Here is a 13,232-nt window from a genome sequence, read left to right as displayed (position 1 = left end):
AAAAAAAAAAAAAAAACAGAACATGGCATATGGAAGGGTCACAATAATGGGTAGATATCCAACGGTGCACCTACCCATTTAAGGCAGAAAGCTCACTGTTCGGGTATGTGCACACATTGTGGATTTGCCCCTGCGGATTCGCAGCAGTTTTCCATGCGTTGTACAGTACCATGTAAACCTATGGAAAACAAAGTACACATGCTGCAGAAAATACTGCGCGGAAATGCTGCGTTTTTTATTCCGCAGCGTTTTACACCTGCTCAATAGGAATTCGCAGGTGTGAAAAAATCCGCAGGTAATCCGCAGTGTGTTTTACCTGCGGATTTTTAAAAAACTGAGCGGAAAAATCCGCACAGAAATCTGCAAAGTCTGCACATAGCCTTAGGCTGTGTGCCCACGTTGCGTGTTTTATGCTGCGTTTCTTGCAGCAGTGGAAAAGCATAAAAATGCTTAAAAACCACATTCCCATGCAATCCTATGGGATTCCGCAGTTGCTGTGCCCATGCTGCAGATTTTCCCGCTGCAGAATCGCATATCAGTAAAATCTGCAGCATGTTCATTATTTCTGCGGAATCGCGGCGATTCTGCAGCCATATGATTGCATTGATGCTCTCACTTTACGCATGTGGCTACGCCCACCATGCGTAAAGTGAGAGCTTCATGTGCGGATGGTACCCAGGGTCTGGAGGAGAGGAGACTATCCTCCAGGCCCTTGGGAACCATATTTCTGTGAAAAAATAAAAAATAGGGATATACTTACCTTCTGATGGCCCCCGGAGTGCTCCCGCCTCTCAGCGGTGTACGCGGCGGCTTCCGTTCCCAGGGATGCTTTGCGCGAATCACCTGGGATGACGTCGCGGTCATGCGATGTCACAAAGGTCCTTCGCGCAAAGCATCCCTGGGAACGGAACATACCGGGGCGTCGCTGAGGAGATTGGGGGCTGTCGGAAGGTGAGAATAACCATATTTTTAATTTTTTTTTTAAATTATTTTTAACATTCTATCTTTTACTATTGATGCTGCATAGGCAGCATCAATAGTAAAAAGTTGGTCACACTTGTCAAGCACTATGCTTGACAAGGGTGACCAACCTGTCAATCGTTTTTCAAAGCGATGCTAAAAACGCTTGCAAAACACTTGTGTTATGCGGGAAAACTAATGCGAATTCCACATTCACAGGTAACAGAACGCACCCAGATATTCAGCAGCAAGGTACAGTGCATCGCAAGTCAAGAGGGTCCTAACAAGCTTCTTTCACAGACAGCCTAAAACATCAGTAATGGATTTAGTCTAGATGGTTGTTAGCATTGGATCTGATTGAGCTGGGTCACAGCGTAGTCTGTTCAACGTTGAACGTCCCAGTCCCGGTCCCAGCCTCATCGATTACTCCAATCATCAGTTTAAGGCTGTTTAATTGAGCCAGAACACTGCAGCACCATTCTAGATGGCAAAGGATGCAAACTGAAGAAATGTTACAGATTCTTACCATACTTACTGAATGCAAAACTCCTTAAGGAATCAAACTTCTAATGGTTCGTGTGATGGGAAGGGGATTATACCACAGTAGATCTGCACATGGAATATTAATGCATGCCAAAAGGACTTGTAGCACGTCTCTACCTCATTACTAATGACAGTTATATTTACCGGATCTAAACCTAGAACTTCATATGGGTTGTATTCCTGGTATTCTTTATCAGTTTTGGAAACTTTGTAGGCGAGGAATATAAACAATGCCCATCCAAACATCAACACTACTTTCCTGTGGAGACACACAAAGGTAGATAGAAAGTTATGTCAGAAGTCTATTAGCAGTAATTGTTCAATATAAGTTCCCATATCGCTCTATGGCTGCAGGTGGCATGGTCAAAAAAGGGCACCACAATATGCCATGATAGTAGTGTTTAAAACATTTTGCCAGTTTTTCCATAAAGTGGTGAACAGAAACACACAACCTTCCCTTTGGGTATGTGCCCATGTGAGAAAAAAAAAAAACGTTCCGATATCTGGACCGAAAAAAACGGACGAGTGTCAGGTGAGTACAATGCAATTTTCACACCCAGCATCTGATTTACATCCGACTGCAGTGCAATTGCTATCGACTGCAATTTGATTTTAACATGAGCTTTTATTCATTTTCCCACGGTCCAGAGTTCAACGCAGCTCGGGCTGTGAGAGAGCGCAGCTTCAGTGATGTCACCGCTAGTCACTGAAGCTGCTCTCAGCAGCTCTTTCACCAGTGGTTTTCAGCCGAACAGTTGCATCTTGGCACCTGCCAGGTTGGAAACTGTATATTCCCCAGATATGGATTACTGTGTGGGACACACCGACGGACAGGTATATTGTTGTTTTATTATTTTACTTTTATTACAGGAGATCGAGGGCATCAGGGGAATAGGTGAGGTCGTAAGTATGGTTTAATTAAGAATATTAAAGGAGTCTGTGTCTATTTCAATTAAAGGATTTTTTTTACTGTGTGTCTGTATTCTTAACAATTTGACTATCGGGTTAGTAATAGGGGCGTCTTATTGATGTATCTCCATCACTAACCTTGGGGCTTGATGTCACAACGGTGACATCAACCCCACAACTATTACCCCATTTGCCACCACTACAGGGCAAGTGGGAAGAGCGAGGCTAAGTGCCAGAATTCAGACCAGAATTGGCGCATCTTAGAGATGTGTCTTTTCTGGGGCAGCTGGGTGTTGATGTTTTTAGCCATATCCATGGCCCCCTTCCTGGGCATATATTAATAGCCTGGGAAGCGTCATGAGCATTACCACCTTCCCAGGCTATAAACATCTGCCCCCAGTCGTTTGCTTTTCCTCTGTTGGTTGCGAAAATTGCGTGGGAGCCCACGCCCTTTTTTCCTTAAAATAAACTTATTAAATGCATGTCCAGTATTTTGCACACACTGTACAAATTGTATTTGTCACTGACATCTATATATCTACCCTTTCTATTTATATTTACTGTAAGTAATCCATCTCTTCTATCCTGTCGGCTCCTGAAGTGATTTAACAGAAGCCAGCAGATGAATTACCGGCTTTGCTTCCATCTTTCTGTGCAATGTAAATACATACATACAGTATATATGTGTGTGTGTTACTGACATGTGTATATATGTATTCTATGTGCATATTTCTATTCTATTGTAACCTGTCAGTGTGATTTTCTGTATGCAGCACATGAATTACCACCTTTTCAAAGGACACCGGTGCGTAAAAATCAGACAGCACTTGCATGGTGCGGGTGCTGTGCGATTTTATTTCCTCGCATCCATTGACTTGAATTGGCGAGTCTCATCCAAGATACGCTGCAAATCGCAGCATGTTGCGATTTCTTCTCAGTCCGATTTGAGCTGAGAAAAAAAAATGGCAGATGTAATGTAACTCATTGAATAACAGTGCAGAGTGCAGTCCGATTTTTTATCAGATTGCACTCATTTGTTTTTCTCGCATATGGGTATGTACCCTAAGGTTTATTTACATGGTACTGACCGGCGGCACGATACATCTGCAGATCAGAAACACTGGTAGTTTAAAAGCCTGTTTAGACCAAAAGTAAGCTATGCAAACCGATCAATCTACACTACTAACATGGGAACATAGCCTAATTCTCCCATCCACAGAAATGTCCCCTAGTATCAACATGCGGAGGAGCATCACGTGACTGCTGCAGTCAATCAGCAGTCACTGGTTGGCTGCAACCTTCACATTCCGCCCTAGCAGAAGAAGCAAACTGTGAAGGCTACAGCCCATCAGTGGCCAATGTATTACCGCAGCCATCATGTGATAACCCCTTTCCCACCCCAATCAGATGTATAGTGTGTGGATGGGAGAGCTGATACAGGATGAGGGTATGTTTTTTTTCTTCCACAACCCTGCGACCCAGAAGATTAATTTTTATGGCAGTAGGCAAACCAAATGGCTCCGATTATTGGTGTTTCGTACACAAGTTTTTGCAGCATGCAGGAATAAGATGTGCTAAATTCAGTAAAAATCGCAAGCCACTTATGACATCAGGCCCGCCTCATCAGTAGCGTGCGACTCCATGTGCCTTGCCAGAAATGTTACTCCAGTCATGGAAAGGACTAACATTTCTGGCATATGTATCACCGGCAGTTTCCATGAATATAATGGGAGGGCGTAGCGTCACCCGGTCTCGGCTCCTCCTCAGCTCTGTCCATTTTGGGCGCATAATCACATAATCCTCATGGAAGTTCGCAGTGTGCAAAAATGTGGTGACTTTTCAAAGCGTTTTATGCCAATTTTTAAGCATAAAAACACTTTCCTCTCTGCTCCTGTAAGTTTGGCACTCAGATTGTCTAAAATTGGAGAGTTTACGTCTGGAGAAAGTCCACATTCTTTCAAGAGAGGGACTTTTCAATGTGTCTCTGTAGCCGAGTGTACGCTTCCCGGCTTCAGAGACGCACTGTGAATGCCAAGAACTTCTGAACATGGCTACTGATCATGCGCAGTGCTCCTCTGAAGCCGGGAAGTGTACACTCGGCCACAGAGACGCAGTGACGCTGCTGAAATGACCGGCGTGCATGCCCTAGAATGGCATGAGCTGGCGAGGAGGTCGGTTCGTGCAAAATATGTTATCATGCCCACAGGGGTGTGATGACATAGAAAGGGGGCTGACTAGCCTGGGGCAAGTAACGCCCCATCAACTAGTCAAAGAACTCATTGGCTTATGAAACCGGGACATTCTAAATGATTTTTCTTTTTTAATATACCTTGTGTTCACTCAATAATGGTATACAGGGCAGGGAGTTTACTCATACGTAGGTGAATGCTGCTGGGCTGGAGGGTATGGGGACCGGACAGGTTCCCTTTAAAACTAGCAGGCTCCTGCTGCAGGTAATTGGTCATTTACAAGTGGAAGGGAAAGAGTTAACCAGTGATGATCCAACCCCCAGGATGATCCGATAGTTTAAGGAATAAGAGCTTTGTGGCCCCTTTATTCTGCAGATTTCCCAGAACCTAACAAACCAGACATTCAAGGCTTGTCCTCAGAATATACAGGTCCTTCTCAAAAAATTAGCATATAGTGTTAAATTTCATTATTTACCATAATGTAATGATTACAATTAAACTTTCATATATTATAGATTCATTATCCACCAACTGAAATTTGTCAGGTCTTTTATTGTTTTAATACTGATGATTTTGGCATACAACTCCTGATAACCCAAAAAACCTGTCTCAATAAATTAGCATATCAAGAAAAGGTTCTCTAAACGACCTATTACCCTAATCTTCTGAATCAACTAATTAACTCTAAACACATGCAAAAGATACCTGAGGCTTTTATAAACTCCCTGCCTGGTTCATTACTCAAAACCCCCATCATGGGTAAGACTAGCGACCTGACAGATGTCAAGAAGGCCATCATTGACACCCTCAAGCAAGAGGGTAAGACCCAGAAAGAAATTTCTCAACAAATAGGCTGTTCCCAGAGTGCTGCATCAAGGCACCTCAATGGTAAGTCTGTTGGAAGGAAACAATGTGGCAGAAAACGCTGTACAACGAGAAGAGGAGACCGGACCCTGAGGAAGATTGTGGAGAAGGACCGATTCCAGACCTTGGGGAACCTGAGGAAGCAGTGGACTGAGTCTGGTGTGGAAACATCCAGAGCCACCGTGCACAGGCGTGTGCAGGAAATGGGCTACAGGTGCCGCATTCCCCAGGTAAAGCCACTTTTGAGCTACAGAGAAGCAGCACTGGACTGTTGCTAAGTGGTCCCAAGTACTTTTTTCTGATGAAAGCAAATTTTGCATGTCATTCGGAAATCAAGGTGCCAGAGTCTGGAGGAAGACTGGGGAGAAGGAAATGCCAAAATGCCTGAAGTCCAGTGTCAAGTACCCACAGTCAGTGATGGTGTGGGGTGCCATGTCAGCTGCTGGTGTTGGTCCACTGTGTTTCATCAAGGGCAGGGTCAATGCAGCTAGCTATCAGGAGATTTTGGAGCACTTCATGCTTCCATCGGCTGAAATGCTTTATGGAGATGAAGATTTCATTTTTCAGCACGACCTGGCACCTGCTCACAGTGCCAAAACCACTGGTAAATGGTTTACTGACCATGGTATTACTGTGCTCAATTGGCCTGCCAACTCTCCTGACCTGAACCCCATAGAGAATCTGTGGGATATTGTGAAGAAAAAGTTGAGAGACGCAAGACCCAACACTCTGGATGAGCTTAAGGCCGCTATTGAAGCATCCTGGGCCTCCATAACATCTCAGCAGTGTCACAGGCTGATTGCCTCCATGCCACGCCGCATTGAAGCAGTCATTTCTGCCAAAGGATTCCCGACCAAGTATTGAGTGCATAACTGAACATTATTATTTGTTGTTTTTTTTGTTTGTTATTAAAAAACACTTTTATTTGATTGGATGGGTGAAATATGCTAATTTATTGAGACAGGTTTTTTGGGTTATCAGGAGTTGTATGCCAAAATCATCAGTATTAAAACAATAAAAGACCTGACAAATTTCAGTTGGTGGATAATGAATCTATAATATATGAAAGTTTAATTGTAATCATTACATTATGGTAAATAATGAAATTTAACACTATATGCTAATTTTTTGAGAAGGACCTGTACCAGTAATGTTTCACTTCCTAAAACTCCTATGAGAAGCATAAAGAGTCAACTACATTCTTAAGAAGAGCACAAACCATGAAAAAGGAAAATACAGGATGAATCTATGACCCCATGCTTTCTGGTGTGAAAAGTAAGGGGGCATGTTTTTGCTGTACTTATGTAAAACTCTTATAGACATCCGGTCCCCCGATAGCAATTACTCAGCTAGCACTTAGCAAGTACTGATCGCTGTTAATCAAGGGCATTCATTTATGGCTACTGTTTCTCCCTACTCAGCAATATACATATACAAAGCCTTCTCCCGTCTTCAGAGGCTTTTAAGCCCACAACAATGACTTTGTGAAATCTACATAGTTACATAGTTATTAAGGTTGAAGGAAGACTTTAAGTCCATCTAGTTCAACCCATAGCCTAACCTAACATGCCCTAACATGTTGATCCAGAGGAAGGCAAAAAAACCCATGTGGCAAAGAGTAAGCTCCACCTTGGGGAAAAAAATTCCTTCCCGACTCCACATACGGCAATCAGACTAGTTCCCTGGATCAACGCCCTATCAAGGAATCTAGTGTATATACCCTGTAACATTACACTTTTCCAGAAAGGTATCCAGTCCCCTCTTAAATTTAAGTAATGAATCACTCATTACAACATCATACGGCAGAGAGTTCCATAGTCTCACTGCTCTTACAGTAAAGAATCCGCGTCTGTTATTATGCTTAAACCTTTTTTCCTCCAACCACAGAGGATGCCCCCTTGTCCCTGTTTCAGGTCTATGATTAAAAAGATCATCAGAAAGGTCTTTGTACTGTCCCCTCATATATTTATACATTAACATAAGATCACCCCTTAGTCTTCGTTTTTCCAAACTAAATAGCCCCAAGTGTAATAACCTATCTTGGTATTGCAGACCCCCCAGTCCTCTAATAACCTTGGTCGCTCTTCTCTGCACCCGCTCCAGTTCAGCTATGTCTTACTTATACACCGGAGACCAGAACTGTGCACAGTATTCTGAGTGTGGTCGAACTAGTGACTTGTATAGAGGTAAAATTATGTTCTCCTCATGAGCATCTATGCCTCTTTTAATGCATCCCATTATTTTATTTGCCTTTGTAGCAGCTGCCTGACACTGGCCACTGAATATGAGTTTGTCATCCACCCATACACCCAGGTCTTTTTCATTGACGGTTTTGCCCAGAGTTTTAGAATTAAGCACATAATTATACATCTTATTACTTCTACCCAAGTGCATGACCTTACATTTATCCCCATTAAAGCTCATTTGCCATTTATCAGCCCAAGCTTCTAGTTTACATAAATCATCCTGTAATATAAAATTGTCCTCCTCTGTATTGATTACCCTGCAGAGTTTAGTGTCATCTGCAAATATTGAAATTCTACTCTGAATGCCCCCTACAAGGTCATTAATAAATATGTTAAAAAGAAGAGGGCCCAATACTGACCCCTGTGGTACCCCACTGCTAACCGCTACCCAGTCCGAGTGTGCTCCATTAATAACCACCCTTTGTTTCCTATCCCTGCGCCAGCTCTTAACCCACTTACACATATTTTCCCCTATCCCCATTATTCTCATTTTATTTATCAACCTTTTGTGTGGCACCGTATCAAAAGCTTTTGAAAAGTCCATATACACTACATCCACTGGGTTCCCTTGGTCCAATCCGGAACTTACCTCTTCATAGAAACTGATCAAATTAGTCTGACATGAACGGTCCCTAGTAAACCCGTGCTGATACCGGGTCATGAGGTTATTCCTCTTCAGATACTCCAGTATAGCATCCCTTAGAATGCCCTTCAGGATTTTACCCACAGTAGAGGTTAAGCTTACTGGCCTATAGTTTCCGAGTTCAGTTTTTGTCCCCTTTTTGAATATTGGCACCACATTTGCTATACGCCAGTCCTGTGGTACAGACCCTGTTATTATGGAGTCTTTAAAGATTAAAAATAATGGTCTATCAATGACTGTACTTAATTCCTGCAGTACTCAAGGGTGTATCCCATCCGGGCCCGGAGATTTGTCAATTTTAGTGATTTTTAGACGCCGCCGCACTTCCTGCTGGGTTAAGCAGGTGACATTTAATGGGGAATTTTTATCACTAGACATTTTGTCCGCCATGGGATTTTCTTGTGTAAATACTGATGAAAAAAAGTCATTTAGCATATTGGCTTTTTCCTCATCCTCATCCACCATTTCACCCAGACTATTTTTAAGGGGGCCAACACTATCATTTTTTAGTTTCTTACTATTTACGTAGTTAAAGAATATTATGGGATTATTTTTACTCTCTCTGGCAATGAGTCTCTCTGTCTCAATCTTTGCTGCCTTGATTTGCTTTTTACAGAATTTATTTAATTTTTTGTATTTATTTAATGCCTCCTCACTACCTACTTCCTTTAATTCTCTAAATGCTTTCTTTTTGTCACTTATTGCGCCCCTTACAGCTCTATTTAGCCATATTGGTTTCCTCCTATTCCTAGCATGTTTATTCCCATAAGGTATATACTGTGCACAGGTCCTATCCAGGATGTTAATAAACGTCTCCCATTTTCTTTGTGTATTTTTGTGTCTCAGGATATCGTCCCATTTAATTGCACCAAGATCCTCTCTCATCCGTTGGAAATTTGCCCTCCTGAAGTTTAGTGTCCTTGTAACCCCTCTACTACACATCTTATTAAAGGATACATGAAAACTTATTATTTTGTGATCGCTATTTCCCAAGTGACCCCCAACCCTTATATTTGATATGCGGTCTGGCCTGTTGGTTAATATTAGGTCTAGCAGTGCCCCCCTTCTTGTTGGGTCCTGAACCAGTTGTGAAAGGTAATTGTCTCTCATAGTTGTCAAAAACCGATTACCTTTGCTGGAACTGCAGGTTTCTGTTCCCCAATCTATTTCAGGGTAGTTGAAGTCCCCCATAATAATGACTTCTCCTTGAGTCGCAGCTTCATCTATTTGCTTTACGAGGATATTCTCCATTGCTTCCATTATTTTTGGAGATTTATAACAAACCCCTATCAGTAATTTATTATTTTTTCCCCCTCCCCTTATCTCCACCCACAGGGATTCTACATTTTCATTAAATTTACCTATATTATCACGCCGGATGGGTTTTAAGGACGATTTTACATATAGACACACTCCACCCCCTCGCTTATCTGTACGGTCATTTCTGAACAGACTATAGCCCTGCAAGTTAACAGCCCAGTCATGACTCTCATCCAGCCACGCTTCAGATATCCCCACCATGTCATAATTATGCTCCAACAACATTAGTTCTAATTCGTCCATTTTGTTGGCGAGGCTTCTGGCATTAGTATACATGCACTTGATGTTCCTCTCTGTACCTCTACTCTTTCTTAAATTATTAACTGTTCTAACCCCACCCCCCAGGCCACTGCCACCCCCAACTTCCTTATTTGTGCCCAGGTCTCTATCTGTGCTATCTTCCCCTCCTATAAAATGAATACCCTCCCCCCCAATCCCTAGTTTAAACACTCCTCCAACCTTCTAGCCATTTTCTCCCCCAACACAGCTGCACCTTCCCCATTGAGGTGCAGTCCATCCCTAGCGTAGAGCCTGTAGCCAACTGAGAAGTCGGCCCAGTTCTGCAGGAACCCAAACCCCTCCTTCCTACACCAATTCTTGAGCCACTTATTAACCTCCCTAATATCCTGTTGCCTTTCTGGCGTGGCACGTGGTACAGGCAGTATTTCGGAGAATACCACGTTGGAGGTCCTTGCTTTCAGCTTGCAGCCTAATTCCCTGAAATCATCTTTAAGGACCTTCCACCTACCTCTAAACTTTGTTATTTGTGCCTATGTGCACCATGACCGCTGGGTCCTCACCAGCCCCTCCAAGTAATCTGTCCACCCGATCAGCGATGTGTCGGACTCGAGCGCCAGGTAGGCAGCACACCGTTCGACGATCCCTGTCTTTGTGACAGATTGCCCTATCTGTTCTAGAGGGTTTTTTCAGCAAGAAGAGGAGCAAAAGACTTGAAGCATGAATGTTTGTATCATTTAAGGTGGATTCAGGCATGTCAAGATGTTGGGATCCCCATTAAAGGGTTATTCCCACAATAGGATAGGGGATGACTTCCTGATCACGGAGGGTCTAACTACTAGGACCTCACGCGACCTTGAGATCGGGGCTGTGTCTTGAATAGGGGGAGATGTATGCCCAGCTTTACCAGGCAGTCACACAGACAATGGCTGGAGCAGAGGTTGAGCCTGCACACCTCCACTCCATACAAGGTAGGGTTTTGCAAAACTGGCTTTCTGGGCCCCAGTCGTGGAATCACAGGGGTCCCAGTGGTCAGCTCCTGTTCGATCAGTAAGCGATATCTTCATATATTGGGACTACCCCTTTCATCTTGATAAAGACGAGGCCTCAGTTTTCCTACGAGATGAGCACCCCATTCACTGTCTCAAAGGTATACATGTGTGTAGTAGTCAGCGTTACGTTTACTTACTTAGCAGTCGGAATTACATTCTGCTGTGGCTTTATAGCCTTCAGCTGATACCACAAACAGCTTCTATATACATGACGGATGTTTTTCAGTCGGGAGTGTTCTGAAAGGGGAAAGAAAAAAAAAAAAACAGTTTAAACAAAAAGTCTACTCATTATAAAGTACCTAGTGAAATATTTCCAACGCACAGATGGTTCAGCACTCTAGTTATTGCGGGAACACTGTAGGATGGACCCCCATAATAACAGTGATGGTCCAACTGGTTTTAAACTTTTGTATTGCTCAAGTGCAACTAAAATAAAAAGTAATAAACCTATGTAATCTGATCATGTTGTACTTCCTTCCATTTGTCTCACAGTTATTGATGAAAGGGTTCAGAACAGAACAGGAGTCCTCAGGCACCACTCCAGCTGTTTTTTCCAGCGCTGGAGTGTTGTTTCTAATCTAAGGTCCTTCTTCCCAGTCTTAAGGTACCATCACACTAGACGATATCGCTAGCGATCCGTGACGTTGCAGCGTCCTCGCTAGCGATATCGTCCAGTGTGACAGGCAGCAGCGATCAGGCCCCTGCTGTGCTGTCGCTGGTCGGGGAAGAAAGTCCAGAACTTTATTTCGTCGCTGGACTCCCCGCAGACATCGCTGAATCGGCGTGTGTGACACCGATTCAGCGATGTCTTCGCTGGTAAACATCGGGTTACTAAGCGCAGGGCCGCGCTTAGTAACCCGATGTTTACCCTGATTACCATCGTTAAAGTAAAAAAAACAAACGCTACATACTTACCTACCGCTGTCTGTCCCCGGCGCTCTGCTTCTCTGCTCTGGCTGTGAGCACAGCGGCCGGAAAGCAGAGCGGTGACGTCACTGCTCTGCTTTCCGGCTGCCCAGCGCTCACAGCCAGAGCAGAGAAGCAGAGCGCCGGGGACAGACAGCATGTAGCGTTTGTTTTTTTACTTTTTAGGATGGTAACCAGGGTAAACATCGGGTTACTAAGCGCAGCCCTGCGCTTGGTAACCCGATGTTTACCCTGGTTACCAGGGACCTCGGGATCGTTGGTCGCTGGAGAGCTGTCTGTGTGACAGCTCTCCAGCGACCAAACAGCGACGCTGCAGCGATCCGGATCGTTGTCGGTATCGCTGCAGCGTCGCTTAGTGTGACGGTACCTTTACACTCACTCGCCACCATATTCACCTTGTATCGGTGCAGCTCCAGATCCCATGGCGCCATCTTGTGACCACAATTTCTGACTATCCGAAGTTAGAAGGTCACAAGCTGTCAATGCAAGCATACGAAAGCCAGAAAAAAACTCTCACACACATTAAAAAGTGACCTCCGGCTCACCCAGCAAACATTGGAGCGATATGGAAAGTCAAAAAAATGCTGGGGACCAATAGGAGTGGTACGGATAGAAGGGGAAGATGGTGGCAGATCAGTAGAAGACTATCATCAGGGATCTTAGATTAAAAGCACCACTACAGTGCTAAAAAAAAAAAAACACACAAAAAAAACCACATAGAACAAACCATCGGACTTATGCTTTAAAAAGAACCTGACAGCTGATTCATGGTGCCAGATCCACAGATCCTGCATGATTACAGCTATGTATGGATGCATGTTTGACGGTCATATATATATAGATTTCTTCTATTCAGTCCTGCTCGGTTTTATTTGTATGCAATACCACAAAGCCTTCCCACTCCTAGGTGCACCCACTGAGGTTGGAATAGTAATGGAGGTCACCACCACCTCAGACTAATCATGGGGAACACCAGGCACTCGCTTCATCTCCAATTACTAACATTGCCAGCTTGTTAAAGGGAAGCTGTCATCCCAAAAATCGAAGATGAGCTGCGGCCACCGGCATCAGGGGCTTATCTACAGCATTCTGTAATGCTGTAGATAAGCCCCCGATGTATCCTGAAAGATGAGAAAAAGAGGTTAGATTATACTCACCCAGGGGCAGCCCTGCTGCGGTCCAGGTCCGATGGGTGTCGCGGTCTGGTCTGGGGCCTCCCATCTTCATAGGATGACGTCCTCTTCTTGTATTCACGCTGCGGCTCCGGCGTACTTTGTCTGCCCTGTTGAGGGCAGAGTAAAGTACTGCAGTGCGCAGGTGCTGGGCCTCTCTGACCTTTCCC

The 13,232-nt window shown here is 44.0% G+C and overlaps 1 protein-coding gene across 1 annotated transcript in view; it reads right to left on the bottom strand.

Moving 5' to 3' along the window:
- Positions 1-13,232, bottom strand: part of SEC63 (SEC63 homolog, protein translocation regulator) — a 71,709-nt gene that overhangs the window by 46,256 nt on the left and 12,221 nt on the right. Inside the window, exons 2-3 of the mRNA XM_069726264.1 lie at positions 11,101-11,200; positions 1,648-1,762 (exon numbers count right to left, since the gene is read on the bottom strand). Of these exons, the coding sequence (XP_069582365.1) occupies positions 1,648-1,762; positions 11,101-11,200 (215 nt within the window). The remainder of the gene's footprint in view (positions 1-1,647; positions 1,763-11,100; positions 11,201-13,232) is intronic.

The sequence above is a fragment of the Ranitomeya imitator genome, chromosome 5 (genome assembly GCF_032444005.1).
Source record: "Ranitomeya imitator isolate aRanImi1 chromosome 5, aRanImi1.pri, whole genome shotgun sequence".
Classification (NCBI taxonomy): domain Eukaryota; kingdom Metazoa; phylum Chordata; class Amphibia; order Anura; family Dendrobatidae; genus Ranitomeya; species Ranitomeya imitator.
The sequence above is the reverse complement of the archived record's forward strand: the minus strand, read 5'-3'. Positions and strand labels throughout refer to the sequence as shown.